The sequence below is a fragment of the Anabrus simplex genome, chromosome 1, assembly GCF_040414725.1.
Source record: "Anabrus simplex isolate iqAnaSimp1 chromosome 1, ASM4041472v1, whole genome shotgun sequence".
Lineage (NCBI taxonomy): Eukaryota > Metazoa > Arthropoda > Insecta > Orthoptera > Tettigoniidae > Anabrus > Anabrus simplex.
Genome location: NC_090265.1, coordinates 250399376 through 250423643, shown reverse-complemented (window position 1 = coordinate 250423643; position 24268 = coordinate 250399376). Strand labels below are relative to the sequence as shown.

The following is a 24268-nucleotide window of genomic DNA, read 5'->3' as shown; positions in this document are numbered from 1 at the left end:
TGGATTTTCCGAAAACAAAAATACGCATTTCTTTAGTTTTAAAGGAGAATCCAAATACCAATTTTCACGCCTGTAAAATCTTCCATTTTTGAGAGAATTCCGCTCCCTTTTCAGTCCTTTTTACTCCCTCTCTTAAGTGTTTTTCCCGGAAACAAAAAATATGTGGTTCTTTATTTTTAAAAGAGATTAAAATACTAATTTTTACACCCGTAACATGTTAAGTGTTGAGACGTGCTATCGATACGATCATTTTAAAAATTCATCCCCTTTTTCAGTTTCCCTTAAGCGGATTTTCCGAAAACAAATTACCTGTGTTTCTTTACTTTCATAGGACATTCCAAATACCAATTTTCACCTCTGTAAAATGTTACCTTTCTGAGAAATACTGTAGATATACATATAGTTTTTTTAAACTCACCCCCTTTGTCAATGCCCTTCACGCCTATTACACTGGATTTTCCAAAAGTAAAAATTGTGTTTATTTTTAAAAAGATTCCAAATACCAATTTTATCGTATATAAGATATAAGTATCCTCGTAAAAAGTATTCAATCTCTTTTTAACCTCTTTTCATCGCACCCCCTTAAAAGGAATTTCCGGAAACAATCCAAAATTTCATTTCTTTATGTCCAGTAGTTTTGGCTCGGCGATGATGAATCAGTCAGTCAGTCAGTCAGTCATGACAGTCATTTTATATACTGTACGATCCCGCCCGTATGTGTGTCTTACCCTACAGTTTTCTTTCCCAAACAGTAAGTCATAATATGTTTATACCATACCGATTGGGAACGAACTTTGACTTAAACGGCATTCAGAGTATCACAGTTCATCTCAGCTACCCCAAAGACTGTCCGACTCGTTGGCTGAATGGTCAGCGTTCAGAGGGTCCCGGGTTCGATTCCCGGCCGGGTCGGGGATTTTAACCTTCATTGGTTAATTCCAATGGCCCGGGGGCTGGGTGTTTGTGCTGTCCCCAACATCCCTGCAACCCACACACCACACACAAAACCACCCTCCACCACAACAACACGCAGTTACCTACACATGGCAGATGCCGCCCACCCTCACCGGAGGATCTGCCTTACAAGGGCTGCACTCGGCTAGAAATAGCCACACGAAATTATTATTATTATTACCCCAAAGACTATAAATCCGTCACTTATATCGTCATTTTCGTATTTTTAAGTTCCACCCCCTTCCTTTAGGGGTGCTAGGGGTTTCTTGCCCCTACAGCAAATTTGGTTGAGAGCTATGCTGGAACATACACACATTCACCCTTATAATCTCTGTAATTTGCGATATTTTCTCACCTTCTCACCCCTTGTGCCATGGTGAGAGAACTTGAACTTTTCATTTTTATATAATTATATAGAAGATAAAAGCAGAAATAAGTTTTAAGGAACACATCATAATCTTCACATACTGTTGGGTAGGCAACCCGCTGATCGGACTTGTCTTGCGGTTTGCTTATCTTCCAATATTTTATTTTTCACCCCATAGTGTCGAACTACCAATTAGATTTCGTTCAAACCATTTCATAATCCCTTTCGCTCGTTGGGGGCTCCACCCCCAACCCCCGGGTACTTTACATTACGAATGGACATTTCGAAATAGACTGTGGCGAAAATGTCGCAACGACAAACGGACTGTGCCAACGGACGGCCCTTCTACTGCCCTGCATCTTTGGTGCTAATATACTTTTTGTATACTTGCTATTTATTTTATAGAAAGGAATAAATGTTTCAATCTGGGGCAAATTTCACAAACTTGAAAAATTATTTAATTCACTTAATAGTCAGATACAGTCTTGAAACCATCATACGACCAAATTTATAGACGGCTTAATTCCAGGGACAGACGGTGCTATCCAGTTTTGATTGGAATTACTGTGTGGGATGAAAGTACTTCGAAACGAAGGTCTGCATCGGCATGAAATTTGCCTGAATATTTCGATATTTTTCGGAGGTAAAATATTAAAACTTACAGGGTAACAAATAAAATTTCGTCAGATTTCGATTTTCTGGTGCATCCAAAAATTGCGTCCGCCATTTTGTTTGGCGGGAGGTTTAAAAATTAAAATTTATTGGAATTTTTCACTGGGTTGCAGCCTAATAGTTATCAGATTGCCGATAGAGCCAGGGAATGTGCACACTAAATAGTGCAGACTTTTATTTGGAAATTTGTTGCTGCCAAAGGTACGTCTTATCGAGAAACGGATCGCGGCATGAGACGACTCATCTAGTCGCCTACATTATTGTCTTACAGCTATGCCATTTATACCATAGTAAGAACTGAACGTTTTCATACATGTCGAATTTCGTCCGCTTTTCACAAGTTAAGAAATTATTATCCCAACTCAGCAGACAGCTACAGTCTTGACATTTGGCAGGAAGGTCGACGATGAAAGTACCTGCAATTTTGGTTGTTTGAGGTCATGCCGTATCACCATGGACTTCACCATAAATTGCTTAAGGGACATAAATTAGGCTGAAATGTGAAAGGGTTTCCATATATTACTTCCGTTTTCTCATATATTCAAGGCAGCATGAATAATGAAAATCGGTGTTCATATGACCAATGATCGTGCCAAGGATCGTGCTGAACTTCGTGCATCTATCTGTCTTGTGTGTGCGTGAATCAGTAAAATAATTTATGGAAATTTAACAAAATTGACCAAAACCGGGAAAATGAAGCTGAATCTGACGTAGAAGGCGTCGAGATGCAAAAAAGGTCATAGGACCAATGTTGTAGATCTCTTCATTTTAGGACTCGAAAGTGCAATCCGTTTATTGATAGCAATTACCGTTCAGCCACAAGATAGCTCGAAACGAAAGTCTACAACGTCATTAAATTTGGCTTAATATTTCGAATTATTTAGTGAGTGAAATGTTGAATATATGAACTTGTAGCAATTTCTACGTCGGTTACACGCTAGGAGCTAGAGATTTGCCAAATTTAAATTTTTGGGGGCACTGCATCATGGCGTCCACCATTTCTTTGGGGGGAGGGGGAAATAATAATTTGATTTTTTTAAAAAAATTTCCGTAGGTTGCAGGCTGATAGCTATCAAATTGCCAAATATCAAGTTTCTACCGCATGCCGAAGTGGGTAAACGTTAATGTCAGTCAGTTAGATATAAGATACAGCCAGGCAATGTGCACGCTAAATAGTGCAGACTTTCGTTTGGAAATTTATTGCGGCCAAACGGTACGTCGTATCGAAGTACGGATTGCGACAGAAGACGACCCATTTAGACGCCTACATTACTTTCTTAGGAATTTTCTCGTGTCTTGCCTATTTATACCATAGGAAGAGGTGAACGTTTCGATCCATGTCAAATTTCGTCCGCTTTTCACAAGTTGAAAAATGATTTTGCCAACATACCCGACAGATACAGTCTTGAAACTTGGCAGGCTGGACGACAACAAAACGGCCTACAATTTTAATTATTTGTGGTTTTGTCACATCTCCATGGGCTTCACCGTAAATTGCTTAAGAACACATACATTATGCTGAAATTAGATTAGTGTTTCCACATATTCCTTCCGTTTTCCCATACATTCAAGGCAGCTAAAATAATGATTTTCGGTCTACACATGGCCAATGGTCGTGCCAAGGAGCGTGCTGAATTTCGTGCACCTATCTGTTTTATGAGTGCGTGAATCAATAAAATAATTTATGGAAATTTTACAAAATTGACAAAAACTGGGGAAAGGAAGCTCAATCTAAGGTAGAAGGAGTCGAGATGCGACAAAACGTCATAGGATCAAAGTTGTTGATCTCCTCATTTTGGGGAACGAGAGTGCAATCCGATTATTGATAACGATTACCGTTCAGCCACAAGATAGCTCGAAACGAAAGTCTGCACCGTCATTAAATTTGGCTTAATATTTCGAATTCTTTAGTGAGTGAAATGTTAAATATTTGAACTTGTAGCAATTTCTACGTCGGTTACAGGCTAAGAGCTAGAGCTTTGCCAAATTTTAATTTTGTAGGGCAATGCATCATGGCGTCCGCCATTTTGTTTGGGAGGAGGGGGCAAAAATTAATAATTTGGATTTTTTGGAATTTTTCCGTAGGCTGCAGGCTAATAGCTATCAGATTGCCGAATTTTAAGTTCCTAGCTCATGTCTAAGGGTCTAACCTATATTTTGAGTCCGATATTTTGATTCGGGGCGGCTAAATATGAAAACTTTCCCTTGGGTTACAGCCTAATAGCTATCAGATTGCCGAATTTCAAGTTAATAGCTCATCTGGGAAGGTCTAACCCGAAATGTGAGTCCGATATTTTGATTCAGTGGGGGGGGGGGGCTAAATATGAAACATTTTCCTTGCCTAATAGCCTAATAGCTATCATATTGCCGAATTTCAAGTCCCTACCTCATCTGGAAGGGGTTAACCCCAAAATTGAGTCCGATATTTTGATTGGGTGGTGGGACCGCATTTCTCCCTGTAGATTTACACATAGTCCGATGCGAATGTGGAATGACATCCACGACGCCTGTAACATAACACCGCCTAATAGCTATCAGATTAAAGAATTTCAAGTTCCTAGGTCATCTGGAAGGGTCTAACACACGCGAAATTTGAGTCCGCCAATTTGTTAGGGGGGTTAAATATGAAAAATTTGAATTTTTGGAATTTTTTCTTGGGTCACAGCCACCGAATTTCAAGTTAATAGCTCATCTGGAAGGGTCTAACCCGAAATGTGAGTCCGATATATTGATTCGGTGGCGTGGGGCTAAATATGAAAAATTTTCCTTGGGTTACAAACTAATAGCTATCAGATTGCCGAATTTCATGTTCCTAGCTCATCTGGAAGGGTATACCAAGAAATTTGAGTCCGATATTTTGATTCAGTGGGGGGGCTAATTATGAAAAATTTGAGCTTTTTCGAATTTTTCCTGGAGTTATATCCTAATATCTATCAGACTGCCGAATTTAAAGTTCCTAGCTCACCTGGAAGTGGGCAAACATTAATGTCAGTGAGTCAGTGAGTCGGTCAGTTAGCCATGTGGCTTTATTTATTTATTTATTTATTTATTTATTTATTTATTTATTTATTTATTTATTTATTTATTTATTTATTTATTTATTTATTTATTTATTTATTTATTTATTGCTATTTGCTTTACGTCGCACCGACACAGATAGGTCTCATGACGACGATGGGACAGGAAAGGGCTAGGAGTCGGAAGGAAGCGACCTAGGCCTTAATTAAGGTACAGCCCCGGCATTTGCCTGGTGTGAAAATGGGAAACCACGGAAAACCATCTTCAGGGCTGCCGACAGTGGGGTTCGAACCTACTATCTCCCGAATACTGGATACTGGATGTGGCTTTATATAATAGGGAGGGATAATATAGAGCCAGGCAATGTGCACGCTAAATAGTGCAGACTTTCATTTGAAAATTGATTGCGGCCAAACGGTACGTCGTATCGAGTTACGGATTGCACCGTCAGACGCCCTTTTAGTCGCCTACATTACTGTCTTGGCATTTTCTCGTATCTTGCCTATGTATGCCATAGAAAGAGGTGAACATTTCGATCCATATCAAATTTCGTCCGCTCAACACCAGTAGAAATATAATTTCGCCAAATTAGCAGACAGCTACAGTCTTGAAACTAGGCAGACAGGTCGACGATGAAACTACCTAGAATTTTTGTTATTTGAGGTTTTGCCGTATCTCCCCGGAATTCGCCATAAATTGCTTAGGAAGTATAAATTAGACTAAAATTTGATTAGTGTTTCCACATATTCCTTCCATATTCCTATACATTCAAGGCAGCTAGAATAATGAAAGTCGGTCTACATATGGACAATAATCGTGCCAGGGAGCGTGCTGAATTTCGTGCATCTGTCTTACGAGTGTGTGAATCAGTAAAATAATTTACGGAAATTTAACAAAATTTTCCAAAACCGAGAAAATGAAGCTCAATCTGAGGTAGAAGGGGTCGAGATACGACAAAAAGTCTTAGGACCAAAGTTGTAGATTTAATTTTAGGAGGCGAAAGTGCAATCCCTTCATTGATAGCAATTACCGTTCAGCCACAAGATAGCTCGAAACGAAAGTGTGCACCGTCATTAAAATTGGCTCAATATTTCAATTTTTAATGGGTAAAATAGTAAATATTTGAACTTCTTGCAATTTCTACGTCAGTTACAGGATAGGAGCTAGATCTTTGCCAAATTTTGATATTGTAGGGCACTGCATCATGGCGTCTGCTATTTTGTTTGGAGGAGGGGGCAAAAATTAAAAATTTGATTTTTTTGGAATTTTTCCGTATTTTTAAGGCTAATATCTATCACATTGCCAAATTTCAAGTTTCTAGCTCATGCCGAAGTGGGTAAACATTTATGTCAGTCAGTTAGCCTTCTGGCTTTGTTTATATAAGACTAGCAATTACCCGCGGTTTCGCTTGCGTGGACTTCGTAATTTGATCGGAGTAATCGCTCCTCGGCATTATACTAAGAGACTATCTGAAAATTCCTAAGACGACCATGCGACATAGAACTCTACATGTGAGAAACAGTCTTCTCTCAAGTCAAAAAATAAATACATATTTCTCAATTTTTATGGGAGATTCCAAATACCTATTCCCACATCTGTAACATATTCAGACATATTCACTTTTTGAGATATACATTAGTATCCCCATCCAACCCCTTGATCAGTGCTTCCCCTAGCCCCATCTAAGTGTATTTCCCGAAAACAAAAATACATGTTTCCCTATTTTTAAAGGACATTCCAAATATCAATTTTCCACGTCTGTAACATTTTCAGTTTTTAAGATATGAGTATGCTCATAAAAAAAATTGAACTATTTTTCATTACTTTTCCCCCCCCTGTTAAGTGCCCTCTCCGAAAACAAAAAGGTACAGGTTCCTGTGTTTTTAAAGGACCTTCCAAATACCAAGTTTCTTGTCTCTAGCATGTTAAGTTTTTGACATATAATGTAAAATGGAATGGAGCATGGCTTTTAATGCCGGGAGATCCTAGGACGGGTTCGGCTCGTCAGGTGCAGGTCTTTTGATTTGGCACCCGTAGGCGACCTGCGCGTCGTGATGAGGATGACATGATGATGAAGACAACACATACACCCAGCCCCCGTGTCAGGGAAATTAACCAATGATGGTTAAAATTCCAGACCCTGCCGGGAATCGAACCCGGGACCCCTGTCACCAAAGGCCAGCACGCTAACCATTTAGCCATGGAGCCGGACGACATATAATGTAGATATACCGGTACTCATTTTAAAAATTCACACGCTTTTCCAATTCTTTTCAGCCCCTCAGTTCGATTTCCGAAAGCAAAAAAAACAAGAAATACGTGTTTCATTATTTGTAAAGGATATTCAAATACCAGTTTTCAAGCCTGTACGTCTGTAAAACCTTCAGTTTTTGAGATAAAGTATCCTTATAAACGTATTTCAACTCTTTATTTACTTATTTTCAACCCCACACCCTTACGTCGATTTTTCGAAAAACAAAAACAAATGCGTGTTTCTTTATTTTTAAAGGAGATTCCAAATACAAATTTTCACGTCTGTAACATCTTCAGTTTTTGAGACATAACTATACCCATAAAAGTAATTCAACTCCTTTTTACACCCCCCTTCCTACCCGTTAAATTGATTCCCCCTCCCCAAAGGTGCGTGTTTCTTTATTTTTAAATGAGATTCCAAATACCAGTGTTCACGTCTTTAAGATTTTTAGTTAAAATCAAATGGCGTATGGCTTTTAGTGCCGGGAGATCCCAGGACGTGTTCGGCTCGCCAGCTGCAGGTCTTTTGATTTGACTCCCGTAGACGACCTGCGCGTCGTGAGGAGGGTGACATGATGATGAAGACAACACATACACCCAGCCCCCGTGCCAGGGAAATTAACCAATGATGGTTAAAATTCCCGACCCTGCTGGGAATCGAACCCGGGACCCCTGCGAACAACGGCCAGCACGCTAACCATTTAGCCATAGAGTCGGGCAACATTTTTAATTTTTGAGATATAAGTATCCTCATACAAAGAATTCAACTAATTTTTCAATTCATTCACCCCCTTAAGTGGATTTTCCATAGACAAAAGAACATGTGTTTCTTTACTTTGAAAGAAGATTCCAAATAAAAATGTTCAAGCCTCTAACATCTTCAGTTTTTGAGATATAAGTATCCTCATAAAAAGAATTCAACTCCTTGTTCACCCCAGCTCGTTGAGTTGATTTCGTCCCCCCCCCTCCCCTCCAAACATGCGTGTTATTTTATTTTTAAGGTGATTCCAAGTAAAAGTTTTCACGTGTGTAACCTTTTTTGAGATATAAGTTTCTCCATAAAAACTTAAATTTCTTCACTTCCTTTCACCCTCCCCCTTAAGTGAATTTTCCGAAAACAAAAAAAACGTGTTTTTGTTTAGAAAGGGGCTTTCAAATGCCCAAATGCCAATTATCACGACTGTAACATCTTCAGTTTTAAGATATATGTATCCTCATAAAAAGGAATGAAACTCCCTTTTCACCGCCGCCGCCCCATGTTGATTTCACCCCCGCCCCCAATGCGTGTTTCTTTATTTTTAAAGAAGATTCCAAATACTAATTTTCACGTCTGTAACATCTTTAGTTTTTGAGGTATAAATATCCTCATACAAAGTAATCAACTAATTTTTCAATTAATTCACCCTCCCCTTAAGTGGAGTTTTCAAACACAAAAGGTTACGTGTTTCTTTAGTTTGAAAGAAAATTCCAAATGCAAATTTTCATGTCTGTAACATCTTCAGTTTTCGATATATAAGTATCTTCATGAAAAGAATTCAACTCTTTTATCACTTCACCCCCGCCCGTTAAGTTGGTTTCCCCCCACCCAAAAATGCGTGTTTCCTTATTTTTAAAGGAGATTCCAAATTCCTATTTCCACGTCCGTAACATTTAGTTTTGAGATATAAGTTTCACCAGAAAAAGTATTCCATTTTTTTCTTCTTTTCACACTCCCCACTCAAGTGAATTTTTCAAAAACAAACAGTACTCGTTTCTTTAAAAGAGCTTCCAAATACCAATTATCACTTCTGTAATATCTTCAGTTTTTGAGATATATGTAGCCTATCCTCGTAAAAGGAACTCATCTCCGTTTTCATCCCCCTCTACCAATTTGATCCCCCTCCCCCAAATACGTGCTTCCTTATTTTAAAAGCAGACTCCAAATACCAGTTTTCACGTTTTTGACATATTTAGATGTTTTTGGTATGTATATACATTCTCATACAAATAATTCAACTAATTTTTCAATCCTTTCACCTCCCCCCCACCCCCCGCGTTAAGATTCTTTTCCGGAAACCAAAGAATACGTGTTTTCTTATTTTTAAAGGAGATTCCAATTACCAATTTTCACGTCTGCAACATGTTAAGTTCTTGACATATACTGTAGATACGCTAATTTTAAAAATTCACCCTCTTTTTCAGTTCCCCTTAAGTGGATTTTCCGACAAAAATATTTATGTTTCTTTACTTTTACAGGAAATTTCAAATACCAGTTTTCAATTCTGTAATAAGTTACGTGTCTGAAATAATTTGCAGATATAGTCTTTTTTTAAATTCACCCCATTTGTCACTCCTGTTCACCCCCTATTCATCAGATTATCCAAAAACACAAAAATACGTGATTCTTTATTTTCAAAGGAGATTCCAAATTTCAATTTTTTGTCTGTAACATCTTCAGTTTTTGAGATATAAGTCTCCTCATGAAAGGTGTTCAACCCCTTTTCCCCCATTTCCACCCCCCTTAATGGGATTTTCCTAAAACAAAAAAATACGTATTTCTTTATTTTTAAAGGAGATTCCAAATATTAATTTTTACATCGGTAAACCTTTAAGTTTTTGAGATATAGATATCCTCATTTTAATAATTCACCCCCCTTTTCACTCCCTCTGCGATGGAATATCCAAAAATCCTCTCTTAGCGAGCACCTACATGTTAATATGAATGTATCCCCAAAATTTCATTTCTTTATGTCCAGTAGTTTTGGCTCGGCGATGATGAGTCAGTCAGTCAGTCAGTCAGTCAGTCAGTCAGTCAGTCAGTCAGTCAGTCAGTCAGGACAAGTTATTGTATACATACAGTATAGATAGAGCCAGGCAATGTGCACGCTAAATAGTGCAGACTTTCATTTGAAAATTGATTGCGGCCAAACGGTACGTCGTATCGAGGTACGGATTGCGCCATCAGACGTCCCGTTTAGTCGCCTACATTACCGTCTGAGGCATTTTCTCGTCTCTCGCCTATTTATACCATAGAAAGAGGTGTACGTTTCGATCCATATCAAATTTCGTCCGCTTAACACCAGTTGAAGAAGAATTTTGCCAATTTAGCAGACAGCTAGTCTTGAAATTTGGCAGGCAGGTCGACGATGAATTTATGCTTCTTAGCAATATCATCCAGTCATATGAGTACTGCAAGTTATTTGTCAGCCGAGTACGCTCAACGCTGATTATAAGCTTCTCGCTAGGATAGTCCGTGTTCGATTCTCAACTCTACCGTCAATGTAAAATGAAAATGTCATTCGTTTCCTTCACTTTTCTATATATTCTAATAGATGTTGGAATTTTGACCCGCAAGAGTTCTTTAGTCGTTTTCGGTTCTCTCGGAAGGACCTGGGTTCGAATCTCTGTCAGGAAAATATTTAAAAGTGACATTTTATTTCTGGAAAGGCACATGGCCCTGATGTTTACTCAAAAGTAATTAGGTACCAGGTTAATTCGTGGGTTCAAAGGCATCCGGTCATAGATCTAACCACCCTTCTTGACCCTTGAAATCCTGAGCGTAAACCCGAGCTGTGGAGCTGTGAATGTTCGCAGAGCATCGAACTTCTGCCATGGTGCCAAACATCAATGTTAACACTCTATGTTATTTATTTATTTATTTATTTATTTATTTATTTATTTATTTATTTATTTATTTATTTATTTATTTATTTACTAGTCCGAGGTTACATTAGTGTAAACCTTGAACTCTAGCTCACGGAGATGACTTTGCTTTTTTGAGTTCTTTAATGTGCTGAAAGTCAAAAAACGGAGTTGGTGCCTTTAAGCACTCTCGAACACCACTGACCTCAATCGGAATCGAGTAGAACGACCGGAATTAACTAACTTGTACTGAAGTAGCCATCAAATTAAGATTGGTTTGAAGGTTTAGAACGAGCTCGATAGCTGCAGTCGCGTAAGTGCGGTCAGTATCCAGTATTCGGGAGATAGTGTGTTTGAACCCCACTGTCGGCAGCCCTGAAGATGGTTTTCCGTGGTTTCTCATTTTCACACCAGGCAAATGCTGGGGCTGTACCCTAATTAAGGCCACGACCGCTTCCTTTCCATTCCTAGCCCTTTCCTATCCCATCGTTGCCTTAAGACCTATCTGTGTCGGTGCGACGTAAAGCAACTTGCAAAAAAGTAGAAGGTTTAGAACATAGCTTACTCAACCTCGAAAACAAAACCGAAAGGGGAATTTAAAAGCCACTCTCGGTCGAGTTAGAAAAGTTCTTCCTCGGTTTCCACCTACGTACATGTCACGGCTTCTTCCATTACAACTTATCATCATTATCATCACCACCACCAACATCGTCATTTCATAAAAGCCAGGCGTTGCCGCTGCAGCCACATTCGTAACGTATGATGGGCACCTCATTTATTCTACTGTGTTTCTGAAGTATGAGGGTCTTGGTCGGTCTCTTGGTTTTCTTTCCAGAACTTTTCTTTCAGTTACGTTCTTGAGAAAGATGTCGTGTCTCACAATATGACGCAAGAGCTTGATTTTTCTAATTGTTATGTCTGAGAGCACTTTCCGGCTCTTCTTTACTTCCATCAGAACTTTTCTATTGCTCTTTCTTTCCACCCAACTTATTTTTATAAGCCGCCTCCAAAACCACATTTCAGTTGCTTCAAGTCTTGTTATTTTAGTTTTCCCAAGAACCACAGGAAGTGAAGAAAACGAGAGGATTCTTAAAATATGTGGAAAAGAGGAAAATTACGTGTGAGATGTTTGCTTCTGTGAATAAATTGAACAGGTAGGGAGATAGAGGAAACATTGTCTTGCCCCTCTTCTTACTTTTGCTTCCCATTTGGTTCCATTCACTTCTGTTTCTGTGATTTGTGATTCTTACAAAATAGTAGCCTAATGCTAGGATTGCTTCTCCAAACTGATCCCCCTGTGGGTGGGGGCGGTAGAATAACACCCACGGTATCCCCTGCCTGTCGTAAGAGGCGACTAAAAGAGGCCCCAGGGGTTCTTAACTTTGGAGCGTGGGTTGGCGACCACGGGGCCCTCAGCTGAGTCCTGGCATTTCTTCCACTTACTTGTGCTAGGCTCCTCACTTTCATCTATCCTATCCGACCTCCCTTGGTCAACACTTGATCTTTTCCGACCCGGACGCTATTAGGTTTGCGAGAGCTAGGGAGTCTTTCATTTTCACGCCCTTCGTGGCCCTTGTCTTCCTTTGACCGATACCTTCATTTTTCGGAGTGTCGGATCCCTTCCATATTTTCTCTCTGATTAGTGTTATATAGAGGATGGTTGCCTAGTTGTACTTCCTCTTAAAACAATAATCACCACCACCACTCTCCAAACTGATGTGTGAATTTAGGAGCAGATTTGTTTCACAATTGCTACCATCGTTTTTAACTCATTGAGGCATCAGTTTTCAGCCTTAATGACACTTCCCAAATAGCAGTATTACTTCGCCTGTACTGATTTAATTTAGCCCAGTTTTATATTTGCCTAAGTTTTATTTTTCTATTTTTCGGCTACAATTACCTTTGTCTTCTTTGCATTTATTTTCAGTTTGCGTTTCTCAACAATTTTGCTTAATGTATCGAGCATCTTATTCATTTCCCATTCGTTGTCTACTAGTATAACAATATAATTAGCAAAACGAATACAACGAGTTTGTTCACCATTAGATTTTGTTCATTTTGTTTTCTCCGTCAATGGCGTGATTGTATCTTCTGTGAACAAATTGATTAGGTAGGGAGATGGGTGAGACAAGGTTTGTCCTCTCTTCTTAATTTTGCTTCTCTTTTGGCTCCATTCACTTCTGTATCTGTGATTTGGAGTTCGTACGAATTGAGAATCAGGCGTCAGTCTTTCTAATTAAGTTCCTCCGTTTCCATGTTTGAAACAGAAAATTCCAATAAACTTTATCAAAAACTTTTTCAAATCAATAAATTCTATGTACGTTGTTCTATTGACTTCTATTATTCTATCTAGGATTTGCCGTAGTGATAGTATTGCTTCCCTGGCTCCCTTTCTTGGTCTAACTTAAAGCCAAATATGTAATTAATTAGGCTCTGGTTCATTTTCGTATTAATTCGATTTTAAAATCTTGGATGCGTGGGACAGAATAACAACATGCATTTAGTTTTCTTTTGACTATGTTATAGTTATATTTTCTGGAAAAATAGTTGGTATGGCAGCTAACAACCCAAACCGTAATAAATAACACGTATCCCACAACCAGGAGGTTACTGGAAAGATGAATTGGAGACTATGGGTTTCTAAACACCTTACGTGAAGCAACATCAACAACCTGTTACAGGACTGGTCAGTGATGACTTGCTACCAGCTACGCCCTTCTTGCACAGCTGCATCTTTCTCGGTAAGACTATGGCCCCAACTTTATGATATTCACAGCATGTTTGTAGTCAACCTGTTCTCACTAAAGGACAGGGTTTAGAATCTCAGCCTAATCCATGTGTCATTTTGAATGGAAAGTCACATCCCTAAGGTTCGTACTCCAAATGAAACTGTAGGTTATAAACACAATATCAACAATCACGTAAACGCGTAAGCTTTACCGAACTCAGAGAGACAATTGGTTATTTGTTACCATTCTGTTCCCAAGATAGCGGGTTCGATCCTGGCTGAAGTCGGTGTCATATGAGCGTGTTAAAATGTGTCAAACCCGTGTCGTTAGCTTGTGGCATGTGAAAGAACTCCTGAGAATAAATATTCCAGCGACTCCGTAGGATCTCTGAAGATCATTAACAATCAGAACTAGCGTCAAACAAATATTATTTACGCTCTTCGTTCAGGTTGGTGCAGGTTACAGACGTTGCGGTATACTTTATCAAGGCAACTGATGAACCCTTACTCGAACCGAGGTGCATAGTAAGTTACAACAACAGTCTATTTTAACTACCCAGAGAGACCAATTATTTTAGATCGGATGTCACTGACGTTCCAAAGAAGTTTTTTCCAAATTTGTATTATAAAAAGCATATTTTGCCATTATGATAGATCAACATGGCATTTAACCTCGCAGTAGTCATAACACCAAAAGGATTATTATCTCTTTAGAAACATTAAACAAAATTACAACCAATAAATTTGTTTTCCACGACCGTTGCATGTTATCTCCTTTCTCACAAGTTGAAGCTCGGAAGTATAAATTATTTTGCGTTAAAAGATCCAGAACATCTCGGCGCTTGAATTCACCATTTTTTCAAATGTTACACTGTTACAAAACATTTGCTGCAGACGTAGATCTACTGTATTTTCAGGATCAGGCACTGCAATTAATAAATAATTGAAGGCCTGAATTTCCAACTTAAATATTCAGATGTCACTTCTTGTTTGTCATCGTGTGTGCTTCATAAAGATTCATTGTTGTCGCCTTTGTTAACATATTGTTTATTTACCCCTGTGTTTGTTTTATTTCATGTGTATTTGCACATGGAAAGATCCTGTACTTAATTGAGATAATTATTTTATTTTGTACTAACATGTACGCGTGGCTTCGCCCACGTGTATTTCTTCAATTGTTATATGATTTTATACCATTTATTTAAAAGCAAAATAAAAATAATATTTATTAACACGCGTGGTTTTTACATAAATTGCATGAATTGCATTGTTTTATTTTTAATTATATATTTACTTTCAATGCTTAAGATACCAGGATGGTGGATGGTGCAAATACTATTAAAATAATATAAAATACCATATTATATAGAAAAGAAACTAATCTTCTAATCTTTTCTTATAGAGATTCCGGATAAACTATATAAAGTGTTCTCCCATTCGGAGTTCAGATGTCTAGTGAGTTTGCCTTTCCAACCCCTGGACAACCCACGTGCTGTTGACGGTTTCCGGAGATCGAGTCCTAAAACTTTAAGGGATTGTTCTTGTGCCTTGTTGATGCACGTAGCAAAACTCAAACGAACGATGAACTGCAGACGTCAAAATGGAAACGGTATATTCGAAGGGATGATATGAATCCGAGCAATTCATACTACCTTCCCCCCGCGGCATGTCCAGTCACGATGGTGGCTTCAATAATTTTCGGCATCAGTTCCTTGACCGAAAGTCATGTTCCATTGCAGAGGGAAGGAGGATTCATATTCCTGAGAAGGATAATCGGTCCCAGAAACGTTCGCTCCAAGTTCGAGGGTACTCCAGGTGACTCGAAATTGTGAAAAGCTCTGTCGTGTAGATAACAGTCACATGTGTATAACATTGCATGTCGATAGACTTGACAATTTGTAGAACACTGGATACTTCTTGTAAAAGTTGCTTGTTGATGACGTTGACAGCTTCATTTCTTGGAGCAAGAATTGCTCTTTGACACAGCCGTGCGCGGTCGGTGAAATGCTGTGTTCACGTTCGTTAAAAATTCAGATCTCTGCGTGACGTACACTTGCCTGGATATCGCACGCATACACACAAACACTTCCGGATATCACGTACTGAATATGGCTCCTCGTGTGGAGGACCTAAAATGCCTTCCTAAGCCATGGACTTCAAATGGCACCTTAACTGATGTCTGTCTGTTAGGTCATCAGCCCAGAGGCTGGTTGGATCCTCAAATAGCATCACCAAAGGCTATGCAGTTATAGGGAAACCACAAAAACCAATGGCAGTACCAAAATGAGGCGTACTAGGCAAGATGAGGAGTGAGGTAGTTTGCCATTGCTTTCCTCACTGGGCCAGACAGTGCTATTGTAGCACAGCTAACCCTATGAGCAACACCTTTCATGACACTCAGACACACTGGTTGTGCTCTGAATGTCATTAATCAGCACCACCCATTCCCCAGCAACTTCCATATTGTCACAGCCATGGATGAGACTGGGACTTCAGTGGAAGCTACACTTTGCTCTGGCCTGTGCCAAGAGATGGATGCAAAAGTACTGTATCCATCAAGAAATGACAGCAGGCAGCCTTAACTGATATATGTATTAATTACGACGGTATTCCTTGTTTATTATTATGTATGTTATGTGCTATATGTTTCCTTTAAATAAAATAATACAGTATAAGAGTGAGTTGTTTGAAAGAAAATAAGGTTCACGTTTACAGTGATTGCTGGTTTAACGAAATACTCATATTCCCTAAAATTGTAAGTGAATGAAATGAATATCAGGTAAGATCGAATTTGGAGCTCTACAAGACAGTAGAAAGAATCACAAATGTGACGAGGTAAAGGAGACTGACGTTTTATGTACATATCAAAAGAGAGAGATTGGCCAAAATTATCCTTCTTCTGCAGGAAAAGTGGAATAAACAACCGGGATGGCTTACACAGGTGCACAATGACTTGGCAGAAATAGGTACCAAGGAGGAGGATATAAAAGAAAGGACATCATTTAGGAAGAAGGTTGTGGGAATGAGGGATGCGTCTGAAGAGCAACATGCGAAGCCACGGAACATCTCGGTGGAAGAACGAGGAAGAAGAAGTCAAACACTCAAGAATCTTTGGCGAGAGTGTAAAGAGAAGGGTATCAGTCTGCGTGATAGAAGGAAGATTGTGTAAACGTGGCCCACAGGTGGCCGTATCGATAAATAATAAAAAATAATTATGGCAATGAAACAGGTAGCCTCCGTGGCTCAGGCGGCAGCACGCCGGCCTCTCACCGCTGGGTTCTGTGGTTCAAATCGCGGTCACTGCATGTGAGATTTGTGCTAGACAAAGCAGAGGCGGGACAGGTTTGTCTCCGGGCACTCTGGTTTTCAATGTCATCTTTCATTGCAGCAACACTCTCCAATATAATTTTATTTCATATGTCAGTCATTAATCATTGACCCAGAGAAGTGCGACAGGCTTCGGCAGCCGGTAGAGTTCCTATCCTCGTTGCTAGGTTGGGACTTCATTCATTCCATTTCTGACCCGGTTGAATGAATAGAAACAGGCTGTGGATTTTCATTTTTCAATGAAAACAGGTCTTTACATGTATAAGGAATTATATACGTCTATGTTACTGAAGACACGAAGGAAATTCAAAGAAGAATAGCTCTTGCTAACCGGCCTTTCAAAATAAAAGAAAATGAAGAGGAAGACCAAGGAAGACATACTTCGAGGATGTGAGAAACTTGGTGGGTTGTAAAGACTGCAAGGAAGTGAAGAGAGCAGTAGGATTGAGAGGAGAATGGTTGCAGCGACAAGGCTCAGCCTTTAGTGTATGATGAGTCTATGTTTAAAATGTCAGATCTCTGCGTGGCTTGGCCGGGCATCGCACACATACACACAGACAAACACTTCCGGATATCACGGACTGAATATGGCTTCTCGTGTAGGGGACCGAAAATGGCTCATTGACCTCTGTTATCTATCTTATGTACGTTGCCTAGTGACAGTGAATCTATATGTAACCACGTTGGATCGTCATATCCCAACACACGTTTTCCGTCGGTTTTTGTTCATAGCTCCCCAACGAACGGAAAAATAAAAATCGGGCTTTGATGTGCATTTGGACTCCCCTCCAGCCACATATGTGAAAAATGTCAGTCCTCTGCGTGCCGTAGATTTAACTAGGCGTCACACCCACCCACCCACACACACACACACACACACACACACACACACACACACACACACACACACACACACACACACACACACACACAATCCTTTTTTATTATTATTATTATTATTATTATTATTATTATTATTATTATTATTATTATTATTGATTTATCAAATTATTTTTCTTTTTTATTTATGCATTTATTTTAACTTAGATAATGTATTATATGTATTGGTGTGTTAAGAAGGTACTTCATTGGGTCTACTGGGTCGAGTGTACTGGATAATAAATAAATGAATAAATAAATAAATAAATAAATAAATAAATAAATAAATAAATAAATAAATAAATAAATAAATAAATAAATAATGTAAGCCGGTTTTCTAAATATTTCGTTGGATTCTCGAGAAATAATTATCTTATATTGCCAGTAAAATACTGTTTGTAAAAAAACAGAGCTTGAAAAATCGATTCGTTGGAGTAAAGTAGAGATTAGTTTGTAATTACCTTCTTTCGGTGAACGACGACAATCCACGACGAGAGTCTTTACTGCGAACACAGTAAGAACAATCCATAATGTCTGTTTATCCATTACACTGTCCCGTCGTGTCTGAAACTCTTGTTCTCGAGTGTACTGTATAATATACTTTATCTGTCGTTATTGAACCTGAACTGACTGTTACAAGGTCAATGTCTAAAACTTCCTTGTAAGTAGACTATAAAACTGAGTGAATGTATAGATAGTATCCAAGCATTCAGCTGTATTCGTTTGAATTATTGACAGTAATGGCATAAAAGTAGCAAGATAAAATTGAATCGTAAATACCAAGATACTGTAGATTTACAGACTCTGTTTTCATAAACCAAGCCTTAACATCCAAGGAGATTCTTATTTTTTCGTAACCGAGCTCGATAGCTGCAGTCGCTTAAGTGCGGCCAGTATCCAGTATTCGGGAGATAGTAGGTTCGAACCCCACTGTCGGCAGCCCTGAATATGTTTTTTCGTGGTTTCCCATTTTCACACCAGGCAAATGCTGGGGCTGTACCTTAATTAAGGCCACGGCCGCTTCCTTCCCACTCCTAGCCCTTCCCTGTCCCATCGTCGCTATTAGACCTATCTGTGTCGGTGCGACTTAAAGCAACTAGCAAAAAAAAAAAAAAAAAAAAAAAAATTTCGTAGCAATTCAGGTGTCAGAATTATATGCATTTTAACGATGTTTATTGTGCATCGCACTAGCGGAATTACTCGTACTTCGCCCGGTTTAAAAAACAGAAATTTCCTTTTTCTCTCGCGTAAAATAAAAAATGAAAGATCCTCCTTGGTTCTAAGGGTGTCCGTAGAAATACCACGTAGAGGTGTCTATAATTTCTTTCTTTCTTGGAGTTTCCCTTTGCATCACATTCCCTTTGCTAATCGCGATTTGCAGAAGTATACACTTGTTAAGTCCCATTGCCAGCCACCATGGCATTGAATTTATTATTTCAGGAAGCGAGGAGGAAAGACAACTTCCATCTCTCCTCATTGCAACCACGTAGTGGTAAAAGTCTGCCCCACCAATACAGGCATACTTAAATAATGAATTATCACGTTTTTGCAACATCAATCACATAGAAAAAGCCTCCGTGGCTCAGACGGTAGCGCGTCGGCCTCTAACCGCTGGATACCGTGGTTCAAACCCCGGTCACTCCATGTGAGATTTGTGCTGGACAAAGCGGAGGCGGGACAGGTTTTTCTCCGGGTACTCCGGTTTTCCCTGTCACTTTCATTCCAGCAATACTCTCCATTCTCATTTCATAGCATCTGTCAGTCATTAATAGATCACTTTGGGAGTGGCGACCCCATCGTACTAATTGCCTATATCTGATTCATTCATTTCATCCGTGACCCGGTCAATGACTGGAAAACAGGTTGTAGGTTTTCATTTTCATTTTCAATCACATAGAAAAATCCTCCCTTCTACGTGTATTTGCTGAAGAAACTAGTACTCCTGTGTTGAGGGCGGGGACAGAGAGGGGTGAACACAGACTCATCGACGGTATCCAGTGTCCGTCGTAAGAGGAACTATAACTCCCTACTTAGGAGCGGGGGATGGCGACCATGAGGCCCTTTAGCTGGGTCTCGCAATACTCCCACTTAATAGCACCAGGTTCTCCATTTTATTATTTCCTTACTGACCTGTCTTGATCAACTCTTGTTTTCTTCTGATCCAACGGATTTGCGAGACCTAGGGAGTCTAATTTGTATACCCTTCGTGGCCCTTCCATCTTCATTCTTCGACAGGTCGGACCTCAAACTCCTTCAGATTACAGTTACGAAGATATTGCTATCTAGTAGTAAAACAAAAGAAAAAGCCAATGGCAATATAGCCCTGACCGGCCTTGAACTACCAAGGAACCGCTGCTCATCCCGAAGACCTGCAGATTACGAGATTTCGCGTGGTCAGCGCGACTAATCCTCTCGGCCGTTATTTTTGGTTTTCTAGCCCGGGTTATCTAGTGGTACTTCGTCTAAAAACAATCATCACCACTACGAATTTTAGAATTTCTTGTGCAGAAAATTGAGTCAGTCACTTTAGCTTAATGTGAAGAGTAGGTAACCAGTTGTGTATGCAGAATTTGTCCACGGATGGATGTTGTGTTTACATACCTTGAACTTTATTCTTACGTATTTCAGTTTGAGCAATTATCCCTTAAACTGCACTTCCTCAACACGAAATAACAATCCATATGGGAAGGTAATTCTATCTAAACATATAGATGACGAAGCATTCAATGAGTAGGCAGTTTTAAATAATAATATATCCTGTTTGTGTTTCTCTTCGTTAGTCTCATTTTAACTAAGGGTCAACATAGAATTTAAAATGAATAAAATTGAAAATACAAAGAATAGTTAAGATAAAACATTTGTAATTTCCTATTCAGAATAGAAACAATGAGCAAAGCACAAAGACAATATAATATCTACACTGTGTGCAAAAGATGGGGCCCATTCCCGCACATTGCAATAGTACAGTATTTTCTTCCGTAAGGTTTGCATGTTGACCTTACTAATACTTAATCCAGCCCAAACTGCTTCAGTCTATCACTAGCTTGAAGTTAACTCAGAGAAACAAAAAACGAACCATTATGTTCGGTGTGAAATGTGGAGGGGCTAAGATATACCCTCCCCCCTATGAAATTTGCAATGGTTGGAGTAAATAAGTAAAAAATGGGCTAGCTCAACGTAATGTGACAATGAAGAGTGACTCAGGGTGGTCGGCAAGAACGTCAAGGAGAGATAACAATCTAGTAGGGTAGATCATGGGAGACAACTGACGAAAATAACGGCTATTGGATTCAACAAAATAATGCTTAAATTGGTGGTCCTGGTCAAGTAACTCAGAGAATTAGAGTAGGTGAAGGTTTATCTGATCCTGTAGTGATTAAGAGGGGAGTTCCGCAAGGCAGTATGATTGAGCCTTTATATGTTCTTAGGTATATATAAATGATGTGGGTAAAGAACTAGAATCACAGACAAGGCTTCATGCGGATGGTGTTACACTGTATAGAATAATAAGTTACAGGAATTTGAGTGACTGCAAAAGGACCTCGACAATGTTGTGAGATGGACAGCAGACAATGATATGATGGTAAACGGGATAGAAAGTTAGGTTGCAAGTTTCACCGACAGAAAATGTCCTGTCCGTTATACAGTATGTAGGCCATATCGTATGTGTTAATATAAGGAAAGATCTTCCTTGGTGTAATCATATTAACAAAGTTGTAATTAAAAGTTACAGATCTCTTCATGTGGTTATGAAGGTATTAAGGGATTGTAGTAACGAGAGAGCGTATGGCTAGACCCCAGTTAGAGTATGGTTTCAATATGCGGGACTCTCACCAGGGTTACTTTATTCGAGCACTGAAAAACAATTCAGAGGAAAAACAGCGCGATTTGTTCTGGTTGATTTTCGACAAATAAGTATTGTTACGGAAATGTTGCATACTTTGAGCTGGAAATACTTGGGAGTAAGGGGTCGAACTGCTTGACTAAGTGGTGTGTTCCGAATTGGAATTGGAGTTGGAATTCAAGAGAACAAAAATTCGTTTGTAGGAAGAAGAATTAAGAATTGGAATTATCTACAAAGGGAGATGTTCGATAAATTTCCAACTTTGAAATTATTTAACAAAAAAGACTAGGTAAACAACTGACAGGGAATTTTCCACCTGGACGACAACCCTAAATGCAGACGTGGTAACTGACTGATTGAGAATGTTGTGCAGCGACAATAAATATGGACAGGGCCAGCTGCGAGCAAGACAATACCGCCAGCGAATTGTTGAGACTCGTAATGAGGAAGCTCCTAGAAGAAGCTGGAGTATGATTAACAATGGTTTTGTTTTGTTTATTTTGGCTTTACGTCGCAACGACACAGATAGGTCTCATGGCGACGATGGGATAGGAAAGGCCCAGGAGTGGAAAGGAATCGGCCGTGGCTTTAATTAAGTTATAGCCCCAGCATTTGCCTGGTGTGAAAATAGGAAAACAGGCAAAACCATCTTCAGGGCTGCCGACAGTGGGGTTCGAACCCACTATCTCCCGGATGCAACCTCACACTTGTGCGGCCCTAACCACATGGCCAACTCGCCCGGTGATTAGCAATGGACCAGGCACCCAGAATGATCTGGAGATAGAAGCCACTAGAATCTTCCACTCGCTTGTATAATAGCGCAATTGTGGCAGCGCGGAGTCAATCAGTCGATCTGGAATCAGTCTCAAATGAATCAACCTTGAATCGCGGGTGAAAGAAGGCAATACGAGATGGTCGCGAGTCTGTGACGAGTCATTCATCGGAAATGAGTCCGTCAGGTCCGGCTCCATGGCTAAATGGTTAGCGTGCTGGCCTTTGGTCCAGAGGGTCCCTTAATTGTTTAATTCCAATGGCTCGGGGGCTGGGTGGCTTATACGGCATTAGAAATCATTCTAGGTAGGGTCGTCATTTTCACAGACATGCAAGCCGCCTAAGAGGCCGTCTACGTGAAAAAGACCCACACCAGTCCTCTCCGGAGGCCATACGCCATTAATATATTCCATCAGACGGCTACGTGGAGTTCCATGGGACTTTCTAGCTTAGAATTGCTCTGGGAAGACACTATAGTATAAGAAGCCTTGTGGAGAACACGAGTTCGACAGGCCGATGTGAAGTCTGATTGCCTGTGTGAATACGGGTGTGTGAGTAGAGAAAAGCTGTGTGGATTGGAAAACTCAGACGCTTGTGAACTTATGGATAGTACACACACTACCTCTCTGTATAGTAATTGTAGTTCTGAGGACCCGGACAACCCACCACAGTAATATGATCTGAAACTCCGCCTTGTAGACAGAGGAATGAGAAGGGAGTTTACCCGTATTGAACCCTTGACTTACCATTCCATCGTTGGTCGGCCACAGCTGCTACAACAGAGCAATATTGAACTCTTAAATCTTGGGGTCGTTGCGGGAATGTTTCGGTCACGATCTTAACCAAACGATGGGGTTCAGAAGAGAGCCTAACTACTTGAAATGAGGAGCAAATATGTGCTTACTTTTATTAAATTCTTAATGGCACAAAAACTTATTTATATAAATCCTTGACAAATTTTTTTATAATTAATTATTAAATGTTTCAAACGCAGTTTTCTTCGGAGAAAGTAGGAATCTCATAAATAAGTGGACAGCGAAATTGAAAAAGTGAAAAGAAAACCTGAAAATTCGAGCACCTATTAATCCAAACGATAACTGAGAATTAATCCACACGATCCGTGGAAATCTGACCTTCAGCAAGTAGAACGCCTGATTTACTCTTAATTAAGGTTATCCACAATTCGAATACCCTTTCGGATACGGAACACCCGCCGAATGGACCCTTAATCGAACCAAATTGACTATCAATTGCTTCGGATAGGTTGCGAAATATTATTGGAAAGCATGGTGTTCATTACCAATTAACAGCAGCATTCACAATTGAAACAAAATTCCACCATGCATTTGTCATTTCATGACACCCTTAAGTGATAAAATAAACCCGATGCTAAACGTGCATCACCCAAACAGCTGTTCAGAAGGAACCAACAACAACACGATCCGCGAGGATCTTACGTTACGTCGTTCTGAAGGAACAAAACTGCGAAATGCAGGAAACACTTATTCATCACGCATTTAGAAGAAATGCCAAACACTGAAGTTAATTAACAAGTGGTAAATCACTTGAAAAATATTATTATCAAACCGATTTTCAGGTTATAAATGGTTACGTTACGCTTAATAAAATTACAAGTCCACAGGAAAAAATACACAAACTTACTGAATTCTTTCCTACTTCACAATGACTACCATCACAGATACATCTACTTATTGTTTGTCCCAATACACTACCTACAAAGTCATCAATTGATCGAACTCCACTACGTATAAAAATGGAAGAACGACAAAGATTGAAAATAAAATATATTACTGGCTGACGAATCGAATCCGCA

At 39.5% G+C, this 24268-nt stretch overlaps 1 protein-coding gene across 3 annotated transcripts in view; it reads right to left on the bottom strand.

The window, feature by feature from the left end:
- The window catches only part of LOC136864583 (anionic trypsin-2), a 111797-nt gene extending 93413 nt beyond the window's left edge, over positions 1-18384 (bottom strand). For all 3 annotated transcript variants that reach the window (XM_067141794.2, XM_067141786.2, XM_067141776.2), the window contains exon 1: positions 18281-18384. In XM_067141794.2, the coding sequence (XP_066997895.2) occupies positions 18281-18365 (85 nt within the window). In that variant the 5' untranslated portion in view covers positions 18366-18384. The remainder of the gene's footprint in view (positions 1-18280) is intronic.
- Between the last annotated feature and the right edge of the window lie 5884 nt (positions 18385-24268).